Source organism: Ostrinia furnacalis, unplaced genomic scaffold, assembly GCF_004193835.3.
Source record: "Ostrinia furnacalis isolate ACB-3 unplaced genomic scaffold, ASM419383v2 OfSCF1131, whole genome shotgun sequence".
NCBI classification, from domain to species: domain Eukaryota; kingdom Metazoa; phylum Arthropoda; class Insecta; order Lepidoptera; family Crambidae; genus Ostrinia; species Ostrinia furnacalis.
In genome coordinates, this window is record NW_021131370.1 from 704,542 (window position 1) to 725,117 (window position 20,576).

At 35.5% G+C, this 20,576-nt stretch overlaps 1 protein-coding gene across 1 annotated transcript; it reads left to right on the plus strand.

Moving 5' to 3' along the window:
- The first annotated feature begins 457 nt into the window (after nucleotides 1-457).
- LOC114351346 (G-protein coupled receptor Mth2) lies at nucleotides 458-20,007 on the plus strand. Its single transcript, XM_028302525.1, has 10 exons — nucleotides 458-463; nucleotides 10,457-10,671; nucleotides 11,047-11,273; nucleotides 11,577-11,762; nucleotides 13,046-13,124; nucleotides 13,259-13,440; nucleotides 14,159-14,284; nucleotides 17,206-17,362; nucleotides 18,909-19,098; nucleotides 19,528-20,007. The coding sequence occupies exons 1-10, from the start codon at nucleotides 458-460 to the stop codon at nucleotides 19,633-19,635; spliced, it is 1,476 nt and encodes a 491-aa protein (XP_028158326.1). The 3' UTR covers nucleotides 19,636-20,007.
- The last annotated feature ends 569 nt before the right edge of the window (nucleotides 20,008-20,576 follow it).

The following is a 20,576-nucleotide window of genomic DNA, read 5'->3' on the forward strand; positions in this document are numbered from 1 at the left end:
TAACTTCATGAAGAACTATGTAAGACACTTTTTATTAAAGAGGAACTTTAGTTTAGAAAACATTGTGAACACTAAATCAACTTTAGATAAAGGTTAATGAAAATGGCGATTAAATTATTTTAATAACTAATTTATATTATGTCTACAAAAGACCTTCAATGTCATTTTTGCATAGAAAATCTAAAACGCAATGTGGTTTCTCGTGTAAAATCAATGGATAATGTTATAAAACAGGAGGGCCTTGGAAAAAACTTAATAAGATCAATAAAATATTACGAAATTGTATTGTATAAATAAAACTTTGAGGTTATAAAATAATATTTTATTTTATGTAAACGTTCTTAGACATTTATGCAACTAGAAATAGTGTAAGAAAGACGTACTTCAATTTAAATGTCCTCTTGTTATGATATTATTGGTTAATTTCTGTTTTATTTTTTGTTACACATAGCTCATAATGGCGGTAATTCTAATTTGTCTTAATGTAGCAAGAGTATAGAAGATTTTTAATTTGTAAGTTTAGTAAAGAAAGAGTTGAGTCAAGATATACTTTACATAGTATTAGTTTAGAAACATTAGACTTAACCTACACTTAAAATTCACTTGATGAAGTATTACTTAAGTGCATGTGGTATCAAGTAGATCTTTAGTTTTTATTAGTTAAAACTAGATAGTTTTCATTCTGTCTTAGTCTTAAAATTTTTAGTCTAAGTTATTGGTGATGCTATACATTAGAGAACAATTCATTTACTAACTTATTAATTACATGATTTCTCCCTCGACTTTGTCCGTGTGGAAGTCGAAAATGGTTCTAATGGTTCTAATGGGACTAATTGGTTTTTACGTTTTTAGTTTTATTATAACATATAGGGGAAGTTCGGTATATTGTACTGGTGCACTATGGAGCGAAATTGAGATTTATGGACATAGCGATTTTTTTCACAATTTCTATTTGAAAAAAATACCTATCGATAGGTTACGTTATTCTGATGAATAAATGCTTCACAAGTTTTTCTCTAAAACCAATAGTTTGACTGGAAAAAAATATTTTCCATTTTCGTTGTATGGAATGAAACATAAAGTGGTCGATTTCGACTAAGCCTTGACAGATCTTGCTTTGAAACTACTTAAGCCTTGTTCTATGGCTTGTTGACTGTAATCCTACGCTATCAGCGCGCATCCAAAGTTGCCCGTTCACAAGTTATGAGGTTCTGAAAAATTAAAAAAAAGTGAGTAAAAGTGACTTTTTTTTGGAATATCTTTTAAGATTTAACAAAAATATAAAGATTTTATACGTTAATAATGTAAATTAACCTTAAATTACTGCTAAAAACACATTTTAATAAACTTAAAAGGAATTAAATCAGCGATTTTTTTTTCACAATTTCTGTTTAAAAAAAATACCTGTCGATAGGGTATGTTATTTTCATGAATAAATATTATGAAAGTTTTTCTCTAAAACCAATAGTTTGACTGGAAAAAAATATTTTCCATTTTCGTTGTATGGAATGAAACATAAAGTGGTCGATTTCGACTAAGCCTTGACAGATTTGCTTTGAAACTACTTAAGCCTTGTTCTATGGCTTGTTGACTGTAATCCTACGCTATCAGCGCGCATCCATTTATATATATCCATATATATATCCGTTAGCTTTTAAAAAGGTGTAAAGATAAATGGTTCATAAACTAATGTTTAAATTGTTTACCTAATTTTAAGGTGAACGTTCTATGTAACTAAATTATGTTAACAAATATTTTAACATACCAAGTCGTTTGAGATAGAAAAAGTTTCTAGATTTTTACTCTCCAAATTATTATAAAAAATAAGTGATACCTACCTACCTAATTGAATGAAAAGTAACTTTTAGTTACCTACGTTGATAATAAAATAGCATAGCTTTGGCGTTCATAAGTATCTATTTGGCTTCGTAAAGTGATTGCGAAATTAGGGCTTGGTTGCACCATCTTACTTTAACTTTGACAAACGTCAAAAATCTGCCAAACTCCATACAAAAAGCACCGGTTATCGTCATAATTACTGTCAAAATAAGATGGTGCAACTCACCCTAAATTTGACACGGTAACTTTCTCGGAACGGGGAGCCAGAATACCATAGAAGGATATTTCAACCACACTAGGTAGTATTTTCAGTCGCTCTTTGCTTTCAAAGCAGAGTGGCACCCGTGCATCGAAGGCTATCGAGCGTCCACGACACGGATCCGAGCGTATCCTAATATTTGTGTTCTATTACTCGACTCTGCTCATCCTTTGCGTTCCGATACAAAACGTGTGTGGTGCGGGATTAGGACGTAACGAGAGTAAATAAAAAACATATAGAGCAATAATTATACTCGTACAATTTTTATTATATGTTTTTATAGTACCTAATGGTCCATCTAGTCATAAAGCGTAAGTACTTATTTATTTATTTATTTATTTAAACTTTTATGCCAAAATAAATTTGAACATAAGGCGAACTTAATGCACTAAAGCATTCTCGACCAGTTTACCTTTGGGTTGAGCAGAAAAGAAATTTGTTTGGCTGTACTTACTTAAAGAAATTTGTTTGGCTGTAAAGTACTTACCTGTTTAGAAAACATTGGTAATCAGACAAAAACTAAAAGTATTTTTGGAAGCTTTACATAGGGCAGGGCCACCCAGTTACAAACTTGTGAAGACGGTAATTCAATATTTTAATGTGACTAACTAAATGTTTGTCTGTGGTGTGTACTACAGCTGATACAAACCTCATGTTCCCTCCCACTCTTAACTGTTAAAATACGCTAGCAATGAGGATCCCGAATACAAACACAAGATTCGAACTTTTACTACACCGAGTTCAACTTTCAGAATCCGATTAAAATTTATGCATAGTTCTGTTATTATTTTGTTGAACAATATCATGCTTGTTTTCATAAAACTTGTTATGAAATATTTTTGTAACAATGACTTATTGGAATCTATATTTGAAAATCAAAATGTATCGTCCACAGCGTCCTTCGAGCTAGAGAGAGCTTAAAACATTTTGTAACTACATAGGTACTCGTAGGTATCACTAAATGTTGTATAATCCATTCATTATAAGTAGTGGACATCTTCATAAACAACTTTAACCAGTTTTATATTGTCTAATCAGGCCCCCGTATGGCTGGGCCCAATCTCAACCACTATGTCAAATTTGTGTTTTTTTTGCGAATTTCTTCAAAAAGTTTCGCTTAAACTGCTCTGTTTTCCCAAACCTCTGTCCACTTGATGCAATTTCGCAATTTCAAGGTGTCACGCCACTTGTTCATGCCGCGGTTGTGACGTCAAAAACGAATGCACCCCGGGTGGAAATCTCGTAAGAGTGCGGAATAAGTAAAGTGAACCGAAATTGTTTGGTAGATTTGAAGTAGAGACAGCAAAAAAGGGAATGAATAGTTTTCAATAAATAAATTAATAGTTTTTTAAATTATTTATACATGATGTTATATTCTTTTCATCACTATTTTATAGTTTTTTATCTGAATACCAACTGGACAGACATCAGACATGCCTAAATCTACTCAAATTTTTTTTTTCCAACAAATGTATGCTACCTTCTACGAGCTTTACTATAATATTTGTATCTAAATGTAACTTAATCCAGCACAAAGAAAGATGTTACTCGTATGTTGATAAACGGTTCACAGAGAAGGCAAAAGAATTTATTTCTTTAAAATCCAAAACAAAACCATATTCAATATTGGTTGGTTAATAAAATTATCTTTCATAATATAAATTGCAATAGCAGTACTGGCAACGGCAACTGAATAAAGGCTTTTACTTCCAATTTATTACGTTAAAACGGCAGAGCATTTTATTTATTTCTGTTTGAGTTTTAACAACAGTTATCGTATCAGAATATTATTGTTTTTGATTCAATATTTTCACGAAAAGACCGGAAAAGTGGATATTGATAATATTTAATGTTCATTTTGAATGTGCATAATATGGTATGAAAAGCATGAACTGTTTTAAGTGTAATGGACTGAATATTTCGCTACATTAATTAAACATTAACTGTCATGATTTTTTAAGGTTAATAGTTAAATATTTCCCTAAGTACCTACCTACCTAAAATTGTATTTCGCAAAGCAAATTTAATTAACCCAAAATGGCAAAGCTCACTTACCCTTTCCTTTGCTTCTTCGAATATAAATAACTTAACGGTCTTTACAAAACTCCCTGTTAACTTTCTGCCGAGGTTTCTTGGCTTCAAGATATTTTTAAAAAGTGCCTTTGAAATATCATATGAAAAGCTATGTTTACATTGTAAGCAACAGGGAAAACCTTTTAGGTGGTTCACAGGTAGCAATAATGTGACTACATCTTTTTAATAACTTGAATTGAGCAACTGCGGTGAAGTTTCGAGGGGAGAGCAAATATTTGTCGGGTTTCTGTCGTGCCCACGTAAGAGGCACCGACCATAAAAATACAGCATTATATACCTTATTGCATCGTGTTACGGTCAGGAACGAACAGTTTTTGCGGCGATCTGTGATGTGCATTTTGCTCGCTCTATTCCCGAGTTGTGACTTTTGTTTTGCCTGCTCATGTCGTGCCTTTTGCCATCCAGCCAGTATAATTATGTATTATGTTGATTCCAGAGAACGATGTGCATTCTAAATTCAAATTATTATAAATATTTTTTATTATTGTTTTTTACTTTTATACAGAGGTCACAAGTCTAATTTCGTTCGTACAGGTGCGTGGACTTTTTTGGGTTTTTTTTTGTCAATATTAAACGCATTAGTGAAGCTTGTGTTTTCTTTTTATTAGTCACCGAAAATATACAACAAAAAGTTGTGTGTAATGTGTTCAAAGTTTGAAACTTACTCGTATCTTCAGAATTCAGATGCCGCATCCGCATTACTTTAGATCTGATACAGCACGAACAAACTTTTTGAATGGTTTTTTTGTTGGCATGTTTCGCGCTATCATACAATATAGCATTTGTGAGGCCGCCCACGTCGCAAAGTTGGTGACGTCACGGACTTTAGCCTGAATCCTCGCAAACCTTATAAAACAAATTGTTTCAACATTGCGAAATACCGCGGAACTTCTCTTCAGCCACCGCTTCGCTTTTCTTTTTTTTCTTTTCATGTTTAGGCAAGAGAATGCCCATTTTTTCCCGCCTTTATTTACTTTGTTTTACTCGGTTATTTTGCAATTTAGAGTGTTGCCATACTTAGGGGGAAAACATAAAAATATTCTTGCTCCTCTCTTCTTTTCCGAGTTGAAATGTAACCCGAATACAAATGTCAGATTTTCCGACCACCAACAAGATGTTGTCCCGAAAGCTAGATAAGATACGCAAATTTATCGTATCCTAAGTTTACAGCCCAAAAGAAAGTTTGGGTTGATTCAAATATAATGAGAAATTGTGACTCTTTTTTATAAAACATATTTTTATTTAGAAAGAGGAAGACTCTACACATCGCTGGGGATTTTTTTGGATCAAAAATAGTCTTAAATCTAGTTTAGTTTAAAAAATCATAAAGACATTGAAGGCAAAAGCAAAAAAATCTTGAAACACTGTTCCAAGTTCTTTGTTCACGAACAAGTGCAATACAATTCCCGTTCATTAAAACTGGCCTTGAGCCAATAAAGAACGTTTTGTTCTGTTGCTGTCGAAACACTTGCACTCCGACTGATTGCAGCACTTGCAAACGATTTGTCTTAATTAGAGGTTAAACGAGCTTGTTGGCGGTTGACATTGAAGTGTTATCAAATTATTAGTGGTCTGTTAAATTCGATGATGTATTGATGTTATTGTTACTTAAATCTGTGGTTGCTAACGAAAATAGTATTATTTTACGGACATATACGTCACAATACGGATACAAAAGGTATAATTTAGATTTCAATTTCAGGTCGCAATCGTTTCATTACTTTCCTAAATGTTGTGGTAAGACATCATTTGAGAGAATGGCCAATGTTTTTTTAGATTCTAGACGAACTAACTAACGAACCTACAGAAAAGTTGAAGCAAAGTAATGAAAACTGTCGACTGGTCTAAGAGTTTTTTTAATGTTATTTTTGCCATACGAAATGGAACACGGAAAACATAAGTTATTTGAGCAAATCAAACAAATAAGTAGACATGGTAACGAGTAGGTACAACTTTCTAACAACCAATAATATAATGGGAATTGAAAACCAACCCACCCATATTTACTCACGCACAAATTTAGCTTCTAAACCGATGCTTTTACTTGACAATAGCGTAAACAAACACGGGTAACATACACTGTTTGCTCACAAAATTACGGCAAGAGCCATGAACGAATTATAAACAAGACATGATACTACGATTGTGTGCTTGGTTGAGTATGAAATGTTACCGTGTAGGAAATTAATTTGTTGAAAAGAGGTTAGACACGATTTTTTAAATTGAATGGAGGATAAATTAAAAACAAAAGAAAATAAAAAACTTTGTCGTCCCGTTCCTGGACTGGCTACTGAGACATTTTTTCTTTTATTTGACTCAACTCTCTTTTGTTTTTCTTTTGTGATTGTTCGAATTCACACGCGAACAATTTTGACAAACTTTTTCACATTCAATTTTAACATTTTCAATAATAACCCTCCTTGTGGCGCAGTCGAGTAAATAGGTAAGTGACTGAAATCAGCAGCTAAACTCGATTATACGATGAGTGTAGTTCCTGTGAAATGGATATTTTTGAGTTCATTACTTATGTATTTTACTGTAATTTTATCGTTCTGCAGAAGTCCGAAACTACACAAATAGGTGTACTCATGTTTTCAACCGACTTCAAAAAAGGAGGAGGTTCTCAATTCGACCCGTATGTTTTTTTTTTCTATGTTTGTTACGCGATAACTCCGCCAATTATGAACCGATTTGAACAAATATTTTATCTGCGTATAGGTAATACCTCAAGGGTGGTCCCATTTAAATTTAATAATAGAAAAAACAATCCCCAAGGGTGGAAAATTGGGGATGAACTTTTTTATACGCAATATCTCCGCCGATTATAAATCAATTTGAACGATTATTTTTTTGTTGAATAGGTATTATCAAAAGGGTGGTTTCATGAGAATTTGAAGAAAATATTTCACCCCCAAGGGTGGAAAATTGGGGATGAACTTTTTTATACGCAATATTTTCAATTTTTAGTTTTTTTTTGTGTTCACGCATTTGAAGTCGGTTTTATTTTTTAAAAAAGTTAATTATTATCATTGCACAACGATGTAACTGAATGCAACCGGACCTATCAAATACAATGACTAGTTCCGTAATTGCTAGTTATTTAGTCAGTCATTAGTCGTTGTTAGGCACACGGGCACGCATCCAATGTAAACATTACGTTAGGGAAAACGGTGTCATCATTAGGAACATTATTAGGAAAATTGTGAATGATTCGGAAATACACTAAAGATACATTATTACACTGAATTTTTTTTTGTTTACTGCTTACACAGAAAAGTGACTTGTGAACTGAGTGTTATTCTATATACTAAAAATAGTTTAAATTTACACAACATTTTGTTCCTCATAACCAAAGTTAGTAGTTGAGTTTGCGTAAGCAGTAACCAAACCATTTTTCTTTGTGAAGTAAAAACTCTTTTTATTGAGGTGGTACAATTAGTCTTAAATATATCATCAATCAGATTAATGCTTATTGTAGAACATTTCCGTGAAAACCCGAAGGTATTTTCGATAAGTCAATATTTTCTTATAACCCTTCGAACAATCAATATTCGTACTTCCAATGTTCTGTTGAAGTTCATAAGTTTTTTCAGTGTTTTAGAGTATTATATCAAATTAAGCTCAAGCATTTTCCGCGTTAGTACGGACTTCAATACATCAGCCTAAACACTGTGAGGTCTTATTAAGTTGTGATAGATTCTATTTTGGGACAACAATGTAGTTTGATGGACTGTACATCATCACCCCAGTTATTTGTGCCGCACGTCCTTAACAAGCGAGGCCCTTACGTGGTGCTCACTCATTATGTGTGCCCTTATGTGCTTTTGTCGTCAAACGCCGCCGTTACTCACGTGCCTGCGGGCTGAGGTGAACAAATTGATGTAATTGTTACACAACTTCGGGGATATGAACTAATTTCCACGAAGACATAAGAAGCATTTGTTTATGGTAATGTTACACGATAGGTGTTACAACGAGACAAAAACATGACTATCGCTCTTGAGGCACGAAAAAATATTGTCAAACTTGAATACATAAAATGATTGAGTTTGGAAAACATTTTAATAAACAAAGGGTATCGATACGTTTGCGATATATTATTCAAGCTTTATTATTGGTTGCACGGCATATAACGTTATTCATACACACAACATAATACTGAAACTTCAAGCTACACACTGCAAGAAAGTTAATAAAACATAAAAACCCTATTCTGCAGCAATGATAATAATATGACACCTTGTTACAACTTGACACCATTTAGACCCCGATCCTTTATTCACGTGAATGGCAATCTTGCACTTACTTTGTGCCAAACATTGTCCCTTTTTCATTACAGTGCGATTCCATTTTGTAAGTAATTCTGGTTTCTCTAAGCTCCTTAGAACGAGCAACGAAACAAATTGACACCGTTTAGGCACCAAGTCTTCGTCTTTTTTCTTCGCCTTTTTTATCTTTCTCTGTTTGCCACCTAAATTCGGATGATAGCAGAAGTGAAAACATTTTGGTTAAAATGAATTTAATTTTCGTGATGTCTAACGAATGGAAGACATGTCAGCCAAAGTCTATCTTTGCCTGCCCGCCCGCCTTTCCTCACTTTTCACATTATGTTAGTGAATTTTCTGCTTTATTAAAGCATTTTAAATGCGTGACTAACATAGCCCCTGAGCCTATAAAAATATGGCCCGTGTTATGAATGAAGATATTTATATGTTCCTATTATCAAAATTCATCCAATGACCGCCTTGAGTTTCGAGCATCTTTTCAGAATGTGATCCCAAAATTTCATTGTCATGAATTATTTAGGGAAAGTCAGCTCTCAGTGATTCTTCCCTAACAAGCGGTTGACGAGCCCTTTACACGGGGTACTCATTACACGCGTGCCTTTATATTGGGCTTTTATCGGCGAACGCTCGTATCTCACGCTGCGGGCGGAGATAAACAAATTGATGTAACAGCACTTCAGTATCAGAGGGGCATGACTGGGTTACTTATGAGGTGAGCCTTGAATTCGTATGACGGTAACGTGATGAAGTAAATGCTTAATGGTCCGGGGAATTTTAAATTTGCATTTCAGTTGGGGTCGTTTGTAGATAGATCATTTGAGCTGGGTCAGAACGTGATAGACATATNGGACAAGTACTTGAAATATCTAGTTAAGATCTAAGTAAGGTTATTAAAAAAAAGTATTATTAATATAATGGTTTCTAGAAATATTGTAGGCAAAACTTAGACCAATAACTAAAATCTATGAATAATTTGAGAACTAAAGTATAATTTTGCTCCATCGCCAAATTCGACAGTCAAACAGACGTCATGACTTTATTGATCATTAAATTTAATGACACCTCGTGTGCAGAATGATTTATCTAGTGCAACGATTTGTAGAAGAATATCGTATTTAGTAAGATTTTTCACCAACATTTTTGTGTAATCTTTAGAATGAAACTTGAACTTTTGCTCGTAGATTTTTTTACCAAAAACGTTATTTCTGGCGATGACTGTCACTCTGGGGACAATAAGACAAAAACAATTACGTGACCAATTTCAAGAGAATTGCGTCAGCTAACCTCAGCCGAATTTCTTTTATGAACACGTCAAAGTTCAAATGTTTGTCTTGAATTCTGATTAGAGGAGTGCGCTTCACGATTTATCATCGTTTGAATGACAACCGTAATTAACTTGTCCTTACCTTGTACATCGGCTTTATGGGACATGACCTAATTTAAAATAATACGTCACATCGCGGTTCAATCTGCAAGAGTACGGCGACGAACCTCTGGAAGCCAAACTAAGGCTTAACATTCAAGGTGTAAGGTCCAATTTTATTACCAACCAAACTTCACATTTAATTTTCAGCGTGAAATATTAACGCCAGGTTACCGGTCTTTTAATTTGTGGTAATTGAAATGCTGATTCGATATATTTTCATTTTTTGAGTCACACGTGAATTTTTATTTAATTACAGCCAATTTCAGATTCGTGTGTCATGTTGTTATTTAATAATTAATTATGGATGAGATATGCCGAAAAATAAACAATTAGTGTTATTATCTACCTAGTCTACCCTATAATTATACCAAATATGTAGATAAGATTTTATGATAAAATGACAGGTTGCGTGAACTGTCCTAAGTCGCGCGACCTGTCATTAGCCTTTGCATCGCCGGCGATTGCGATCTGCACGCGTTGGTGTGGTTGAAGCTTTAGAGCTATGCCTATTGTCTATTCTCAATAATAAATATCATGTCTCTTTTGTCCTAGGAAGAAGAAGTAAAACGTCTGCCAGTGGTGCCGAAATGCTGTGCCAGCGGGCAGAACCTCAGCGTCAGCTACGAAGACGGGAAGGTCAAGTCCGTCTGCTCCCGCTCCAGCCTGACCTTCCAGCCCATCTTCTTCAAGGCCAACGATACCCACATGTGGAGCTACGACAGCAACCTCTACGAGACCCTCGTCGGGAACCCTTGCAGCTACGACAGGTCCTTGTGAACATGTAACTGCCTTTACAGCATACTTCAAATGTAGAACATTCGTCTTTTCAAGAGCATTACTTTGATTTTTCTGGCGATTAAAATCTTCTTTATTGTGTTTCCATTTATTTTCAAATTGAGCACTCTATTTATTTTTAGATTGAGCACAAAATTTTAAAAGACTGTTTCTTTTCCTTGCGTTAATTGCTTGAGTATCACTTTTAATATCACTTTAACAAACTAATTTATTTACCATAGCAGTTATTTCATCAAATTATATTTCATCTACTTCTTGTTGTTCGTTTCAACATGTTTTTCGTTTTGGAAATCTTTTCCTTAATCTTTCTTAGACTAAACATCATTAATTTATAATTCCCTTTTCAGATACCCATTAGAACCGGACAAATTCAGTACAGATGAGTTCTACCTCCTCGTGAATGGTTCTTTGTTTGTGCCATACAACAACCCGCCTTTGTTGGGAACCCGAGACTTTTGTATGGAGACCTTCTATAACGAGTCGAACCCAGCCGGGGTTACTTTGCCATTGGTGTGCTTTACTTCTCCTATGGAAGAGACTAAGACTTCTGCTACATTAATAGCATATGCTACTGGTAAGTCAGGCTTAATGATTATCACTAGATTATTTACTCTTTTTTTAATAATTTGGAATTCTGAGTTCTTTAGGTTAAACTTAAGAATTTGGAAATGATTTTCTTGAACAACTGGTGGCTCCCATTTTTGAGATAATTATGAGGAAATGTAAAAAAATATGCCTTTAAATATTGGAAAACATGCACATTAATTGTACTTGTATGTAATTTTATCCTTCTTAGTTAACTGCATGTTTGGGCACACTTTAAAGTAACAACCGTGTTTAGTGGTTGCATGTAACATAACTGGCGATTTTGTTCCAGGCCTAATAATATCCGTACCGTTCCTGATAGCCACTGCCTGTGTGTACACTTTCATCACGGTACTCAGAGACACACACGGCAAGGCTCTGGCGTGCCATACCATCTGTCTGGCAATCGCGTTCTTGTGTCTGGCAACGACACAACTGGCAGGGCACGCATTTCCAAATGGTGTTTGTACTACTATGGGTAAGTAGAGGATTTTCATAAGACATCAAAAATCTTTGCCACCATTTAAATGGACTAGTAATAGTGTTATTGTTTTGGGCCGGTAGGTTATCTATTTAAAACAATAAACATTGTTAGTGTATATCAATCTAGGTGACTGAGTTTCTTCCGACACTTATTCTCAGTACTAGCCGATATGTTGTCCCGAATTGGTAGTAAGTAGTAAGACAAGCTGATTTTTGGAACGTGTGTAAATGCTTTGAAAAGGCGTAGGTACATACTCATAAAGAATTTGAATCTACCTGTAATAAACCTGCAAACAATGCAATTCGAAATGCAGTATTATTCAGTGACTTCACTCCTCACAAAACCAACCTTAATTTTCTTAACTGCTTTGCGGTAATATTTTACTTCTAGAGCAGTAACTACAAACAGGCAATAAAACTTCTAAGCGGTTCATAATGAATGATGGGGCGAATAACTAAACAAGTAATATTAACAATAGCTCGCTGTCTATCATAATAAAGTGTTAGGATTATAGGATGAGCTAACCGGTGTTTTTTCTTTGTGTGATCTTTTTTCGTACTCAGAGTTTGCATAAATAAGTAGTAACTTTTAACTAACAATCGCTCGTTAGTATGATGTTCTACGTGGAAGTTTAGCAAAATGTTTAAAATGTATTATATTGTATTATAAAAACTTCCATGTCCTTTTAAAAGTATAAGAATTTTATCCTACTTACTACTTACATTTATTTTATTTTTCTAAAAGTTTGATTTTTTATTGTCTAATTAAAGATTTTTACAAATATCAGATGTTAAAATAGTAGGATATTACCTGCCAACCAATACAACAATCCCAATTTGAAGCACTGAAACTTAAGATTCCCAAATTTTTCTAAAAGAGTAAAACGTTTCTTAGCAATCTTTTAGTAGAGCCTAAGTCTATAATTTCGTTCAGCGTACGTAAGAGGCATGTTTTCGTATTAACGGAAAATTGCGCTTTGCTTCATTTAACTTCAGCTCGCAAACGCAGTGCCACTTATCTCAGCTCTGACGAGCTTCCTTGCTGCTCGGGTAACATTGTTTGCAAGAATATTCCAAAGAATAACGGTTGAAATGCCGCCCTGTGTCGATTGTGTTTTGTTTTTTTAAAAGAGGTTCTCAAATTCGGCTGTATTTACTAGTGTAACGTTTCGTAATGTATCGTTTTCGTAAACACTGGCCATGCACATGCAGCAATAGAAAAAGTTTTGTTATTATTCCAAATTCAAAACTGGTATTAATGATTGTGTTTTGTTTCAGCCTACCTCATCCAATTCTCGTTTGTATCGTGCTTCTTCTGGTTGAATGTGATGTGCTTCGATACGTATTTGAATGTTAGGTAAGTTTATATCTACTAAATACGACTTTAAGTTTGAAAAGTCTTGTGTTTGTGGCTATACCGGCTATAAACTATAAATAAATACCTACCTAATGCTACACTGATAGGTTATTAATTTTACGTCACCTCAACAGGCGATACATTAACTCTTCAGTGAGCAGAAGAAGCATGCGTCGCCGTTTCGCGTGGTACTGCGCGTACGCTATACTCCTGCCCGTGGTTTTGCTCGTGGTCACCGTGGTGATGGAGCTGTCGCCCGCTGTGCCCAGCACTTATCTTAAGCCCAACTTTGGAGTCAAAGGCTGTTGGTTCAAAAGTGAGTAGGTTATTGCAAATAATCTTTTGGTATGCTCCCAATGAAAGAGTTATGCCCGTTTTCACCATCAATCCCTAATTTTTTAGTGAACTCTATGGTAACACATAACAGGATTTTTTTTCATAGGGGTCACTTAAAAAATAGTGATTGATGGTAAAAACGGATATTAGAGTTATTAATTATACGAGCTTCCTGGGTCTTTTGCAGAGTTCACGGAATGGACACACACACATCGCACATCTAGGCTGACCTTTAGTTTAGGAATTATCATTATTTATGTTCTTGTCTGTTCTGTTCATGCTTTTTCTTCTAATAGAATACACGCAACAATAAGAATTTAATTGGCTTTATATGGAGGAAGTCACATCAAAGTAAAAACTGTTGAATCTTATGAAGTTGTAATAGTTGTTATTTTGCAACAAAAATGTATCTATAGTCTGATGCTATTCGACTGTACACAATAATAATACGAGTATAATAAAAAATACAAAATTTTCCCACAAAAGAATTAATGACAGCTTAACGTGCTTACAAAAGCTGTAATGCTCATGCCGACAGCTTTTCTATTTTTGTGTGTCATTTGTAATGACTCTACCAGTTAATTTACCAAGCGTCACAGTCCATATGCAATCCGCATTTCGTTGTACTGATTACAGTTCTTGTAGTCAGGCTAAATTCAACTTTATTAAAATTTTATAGCATTCATTTTTGTTCACAGCGGACCAGGCAGCGTTGCCTTATTTCTATGGACCAGTTGCTGTGATCCTCATCAGCAATCTAATTATATTCTTCTTCACATCGAGAGCCTTTGCAGTACATTACGACAAACTAAAAGACATAACACGTAAGTCATTTCAGTACTTAGCTCTTGTTTATCATACGGCCACCACCTAACTTTAACTTTAACAACGTCAAAAATCTATCAAAAAGTTTGATGAAAGTTTTCATTACCTACCTATTAATTGTCTCCTCGATAACCTTCATTTCTACTTTTCATTTTCATTAATCATTTCTTCTTTCATAATGTTAGGTAATGATAAATCGATTAGATACTAAATAATAACAAAAGATAAAGTTTATTACTAGAAAAATACGCTTAAATTGGATGAAAGTTATTCGAGTACATTACTCATTTATTATCAACACCAGACATCTTTATACATACCTGAGTAATGTTTAAAGCATGTAGCGACGTTTCTTATTCTCAGTGTATGAGTTAATCTAATTAAAAATTCATCCTAATTCTTGATGATTGAACCTGCAACTTCTAGCGTCTTCTAAACGTGACAAAGTAAAAATAACCTTTTCTCTTGCATCAATCTTCTTTAGGTACGGTAAAAAGAACCTTATTTTGACATATAAAAAAGAACCTTTATATCTTGCTTATCTTCTTCTTTTATAACAATAAAAAGAAACCTATGTCTTATTAGGCCTGGCGCTTTCAGATGTAGTAGGTATCCACAGATGGTGACGGTACATGAGCCCCTATGTAATTCTTTTAAAAAGAACCTTATGTCTTCATCACTAGACATGGCCACAAAATATAACAGAAGGTAAACTCCATACTAAGCGCGCTCGAGCCACGCACACATAGACACCGCTCACGTACGCGTTATCAAGACTGTCTTGGACGAATGCGAGGCGCGACTGCGTTCGCTTGATTCACGTTGCTCACGCGTTTTGTAAAATTATTTTGTTTGTGCGAAAATTAGTGAACATCAAAAAAGGGGTATTATATCATTTGTTAAGTAGACGGTTGCTTACACTCAACATTAAAAACTAAATTTTCGTTTTTTAAACTACCAGTTGATTCCGGGAGGTAAGTAAAGTATTTATTTGTATTTCAATAGTTCGTGTATCGTTGACAAATTTTATTGAAAGCCAACTCAATTATTAGGAATATCGAATTGTTTTAAAGAGGTTTTAGGAATTATTGGATAATAGTGTCAACCACTCAACTACATACTACTTCCTTCTCGTGTATTTGTTTGCAAACTATTACTATATTATCGTACTAAGTACATAAGTTACATTTTTCTATCATAACGAAGGCCAAGCGTGCGAGCGAGCGAGGTATGCAAAGCGAGGTACATACATGAGTTTACCTTCTGTTATATTTTGTGACATGGCGCAGAGAAGATAAGGGTGCCCCTATTAATTCTTTGACATAGTAAAAAGAGCCTTACGAGGGGCGGCTGAAAAGTTTTGAGCCTAAGTATCTTCAAGTGTTATTATTGACTCGCACTAAATTTCATTAATTTGCCAATAACCTCCTTAGTATATGTACAAAGTTTCATTTCATTAGCGTCATCACGCTTTTAGTAATTAATCCGTAAACATCATCATGTCTCAGTCATCCGCGCAATGTACGAAATTGAAGTACACAGTTGTCATAAAATTCCACAAAAAGAGGAACAAAACGCTGACGGTAACATTTGAAGAGATGTCTACAGTTTATGGGGAGTCTGGGCCTTCATTTGCCACCTTGAAAGATTGGATCCGATAGTTCAAGCATGACAGAGAGTCGCTAAAAGATGACCGCAAGTCAGGGCGGCCAGATTTCGCCATTAACGAATAAAATAATGAAAATTCAAAGAATCTTGCTTTAGAGATCAGCGAATTAAGCTGTGACAGATAGCTGAAGCCATAGGCATTAGCAAGGAACGTATCAGCGATATTTTTCATACTCATTTGTACATGAAATAGGGGAGCACGCGATGGGTGCCAAAAATGCTCACGCCGCTCGACAACCAGCGTCGAGTCACAACTTCACAGGAGTTTTAGGACATCTTTGGCCATAACCCTAACAATTTTTTTTCTCACATTGTCACTATTGATAAATAAATAGATCCGGCAGTACGATTTAAAGTCAAAATAAGAGTCAATGCAATGGATTCAAAAGGGAACACGCCGCCGCGGAAATTTAAAGTGGAGCGATCGACACCCAAGCTCATAGCCACTTTTTTTGGGATTGTGGAGGAATTTTATTCATTGACTACCTATTTAAAAAACAACAATAAACGGGGATTATTTGCTGTACTGCTGATAAGAGTGCGTCAAGTGGTTGTTGAAACATTAAGAGGCAAACTGGCGAAAGGAAATCTGTTATTGCAAGACAATTCGCCCGCGCACACCGCGCATGTTGCAGGGCTTGCCCCGGGTAAAACTGGATTTCAAGAAATTAATCACCCACCACACAGTTTAGCCCGAATCCCTAGCTATTTTGTCTATTTCTCAAATTGGAAAAAATACCTCCAGGAACGAAGATTTTTGAGTGACAAAGAAATGAAAGCGGCGTTAAAGGCTCATTTTGAAGGCAAAGATTGCGATTTTTTTTTCAGTGGGTTAAAAGCTCTTTTACACAAATGTAAGAAGTCCGTTGTAGTAGAAGGAGACTAAATAGAAAAATATATTTTTTATACTTTTCTATCGGCATTTTTAATACCCTAGGCTCAAAACTTTTCAGCCGCCCCTCGTATGTCCTACATTATTATTATTATTATTATTATTAGCATTAGACATGGCGCACTCAGACTTCAGCACATCAGACGACTGGGTGCGCCTGGGCACGGTGCTGGGGCAGACGATACCGTAGTAGATGATATATGAAGGGTGCCCCTAGATGATTTTTTTGACATCGTAAAAGGAACCTTATGTATTGCAGCACTAGACATGGCGCATTCAAACGGGTACCAACCCGCAGATAAGATGCAGGTGCCCCTATATGATTCTTTGTCACAGTAAAAAGAGCCTTATGTCCTACAGCATTAGACATGGCGCACTCAGACTTCAGCACGTCAGACGACTGGGTGCGCCTGGGCACGGTGCTGGGGCAGACGATACCGGCGCACGAGCGGCCGTCGTCGCCACCAAGAGACTCACAGGACAACTTCAACCAGCGGCTAAAGAAGTATAAGAAAATGTAAGTAAAATACAACTTATGTAGCTCTATTCTTTTTCTTATACGTTTCGCTCGTGGCAGAGCCGTCGTGGTCACGTTGAGGCGTTGTTCACATCGGTTGTAGAGGCGGATACTTACAACTCTCCGCACGATCTCCCGCCATCTCTCTCTGTTAGCAGACTGTCTGGTGCAGTCACATACGCCGTCTCCCACTGCCGATTTCACTTGGTTGGTTCAGCGCATAGGTGACCTGCCACGCGATCGGGCTCCATCGACTTTTCCTTGGACGAACGGTCGTTCTATGGAGTTGTCATCCCTTGTCATGTCAAATTTGTAGCCTGGTGTTGTTGACGATTTTAACATAGTCACTGGCATTTTTATTTACTTAGTAGCCTTTATTTATACTTGGATTTCATTCTATCACAGAAAGTATTTAGCTGTCGCTTCAAGTAGTAGTTTCTTGATTTCTTGTCATGTTTTTAGTTCATTTGCTCGAGATATGAATGCAAGCTGTTCACCAATTTCAGAGTTAGTTTTGTGAGATAAAACGTACAGTTTCTACCAGGTTCGATATCAATATACGAACATTCTTCACAAAACGGTTCAGTGAATTAGTCATGCTACACTTAGGTACTAAGAGATGGTTGTGTCCCTAAGCGGAAACTGGAACTAAATAGTCCGAGTCAATTTAAACTATCGAAGTACACAATAATTTCCATCGGCATGCTACTTTCTTGGTACATAATCTAAATATATAAAAGGAGAAACTGACTGACTGACTGACAGATCAACGCACAGCCTAAACAGCTAAACGTAGGCACTTGAAATTTGGAAGGGACGTAGCTTAGGTACCGTAGAGGTGCACTAAGAAAGGAATTTCCGAAATTCCCACGGGAACGGGAATTAGCGGGAAAAACGGGATTCACGCGTACGAAGTCGCGGGCGGCCGCTAGTTACTTATAACTATGTAGATTCTTTACTTACTTTATTCTCGTGTAAAGGAAATGTCACTTTTAAGAGTAAGAGTGGTTTAGCAAGTGTCTGGTGAAACCCTTAGCCGTGGACTGGAAGTAAACAAGTGTTATTAAATAAATGAAAGCCTACAAATAATAAATAGTTATTAGTCCAGGTAAATAGATAGTAATAAACAAAAATGGTAGATGAAAAATTAATATTAATGTTAAGCATTCATGTTTTTGATTTATTATAAAATTACGTTATCGATATTACTATATTATATAAAATATAGACATATTGATCTAGCTAGAGTTCAGTCGTAAGAGTCGTATTTATAGTTCTTTACGAGTTACGACTCTAGCAGTAGTAGTTTAGTAAATTAGAGAATTTACCAGAGGCAACTGTATGTATTATTGTGGGAAGAACGCTGGTCAGACGAGCAGGAGTAGCCTTTTATACAACATCTACTGGAAGACTGGGAGTGGTAAGACCACTCAATTCACCCTTACAGAGACGTATTATGAAGTCACTTTGACCGCAGTTTCCGAATCACCCACAAAACTTGTACATAGATGTGGTTGTGGTATTAAGAAGGTGATTTTGCCCGCAGTTTCCGAACATGTTGCATGTTGTCGGTCATCATGGGCCTGTCATGGGTGCTCGAGGTGGTCTCCTGGGCGGCCGGGCAGGGCACCACAGCCGTCTCTGTGTGGTCGGTGTTCGACCTCATCAACGCCTTGCAAGGAGTCGTCATCTTTGCGATCTTTGTGCTACAGCAGCCAATCAGATCGCATGTGAAGGTTTGTTGGTTTAATTACTTCTTTTTAAGTAATGACGGATTGAATAATACTATCGTATCATATATTTTCATTAGGTTTCTGACGCATCAATTAATTAGCTTCTCTATGCATCTAAGATATATTCGTGTGCTCCGTACTTACAACATAAACTTAGATACGATATTATAAAGAAAAAATATTGTAATTATGGCTAAATGCCAATATTATCCTCGTCTGCGATCAAGTTATTTTTAAACCTATATTAATCAAGATTAGTTTTATCTTCTATATAAATAATGCATAGCAAGAATAGTAATTTACATAACATTATATTAATTATATGGTTTTCATATCATAATTTATAATTTGGACTTTATTTTATTAATAATTTTAAATAAATAGGTATAATATGATTTATGCATCATTATTGAAATTAATTTTATCTTGCAGGCATCAATGTTCTTCAGGAGCTGTCGAAGGAAAACCAACGGTTCTGAAGTGTCCGTGGTGAGTGACAGAAACAGTATCATAAGCCCAGGCAGGAGGGACTACGTTTAGTTTGTCCACGGACTACTTTGTGATCAGTGCGTTTCACGACATTTCGGGCAAAAAAGTGCGTGTTTAGAGAAAAGAACAATATTGTAAGTAGGTCTCGCTTTCAGACGTCGAGAGAATACGTTAAGTTTGCCCGCGGACTATTTTGTGATCAGTGTAATTCGTATTTCGTGACATTTCGGGCAAAATAGTGCGTGATTAGTACAGTTAAATGAACAAGAAATGAGACTCGCTACAAACGTGTGTGTACTTGTGTGAAGTGGTTATAAAACAAGTGAAGATTGAGACTGATAAGTGCAGTATTATTCGCTAGAAGGTCGAGTGGTCTGATATCAAATGCAATTGCGAAAACGGATTTAATGACATTATTGTGGATTGTTCGGATTGTTCTAACTAGCCAGATACCAAAAACAAACTAAGCAAGCCTTGAGTTATTTTTGAAGAGAACTTCAAGTTACATTTTAACTTCTCAATTAAAGAAAAATGCATTTTTATTTAATCATGGTTTTAATCATTACCTAAATGGTTTTCCAGTCACTAGTAGGTGCAGTTCATATCGTGTGAAACAAAGGAACGATTGAATTGTAGAGTTGGCTTAATAATCGATAACTTTGATGTAATGGCTGTCATGAAACGAGACATCAATAACAAAATTCTATTTAAATATTTGTTCAAAAGCCATTGTCGTAGTACGTTATGATCTGGCAAACGACGCATCATTTCAATATTACGATAGTTTCAGACCGTTATGCATGAACTTTTCATCGCAATAGTCTTTATGAGCTGCGTTTAAAGTTTGTCTGATTTTCCAGGACGACTTCACTCACAGTTATTCAGATTAATATCAAGAATCAATTTTTATACAGTACTAGATTAAACTGAATGGTTCATAGACCTAAACGATTAATTTAAACGCACATGTAGACACTTCAATTTAGCCTTGA

Excerpts from the sequence above, each read along its gene's own strand:
- LOC114351346 (XM_028302525.1), top strand. Across the intron at positions 14,285-17,205 it reads CAAACTAAAAGACATAACAC|CATTAGACATGGCGCACTCA; the intron begins GTAAGTCATTTC and ends TATGTCCTACAG. Across the intron at positions 17,363-18,908 it reads CTAAAGAAGTATAAGAAAAT|TTTCCGAACATGTTGCATGT; the intron begins GTAAGTAAAATA and ends TTTTGCCCGCAG.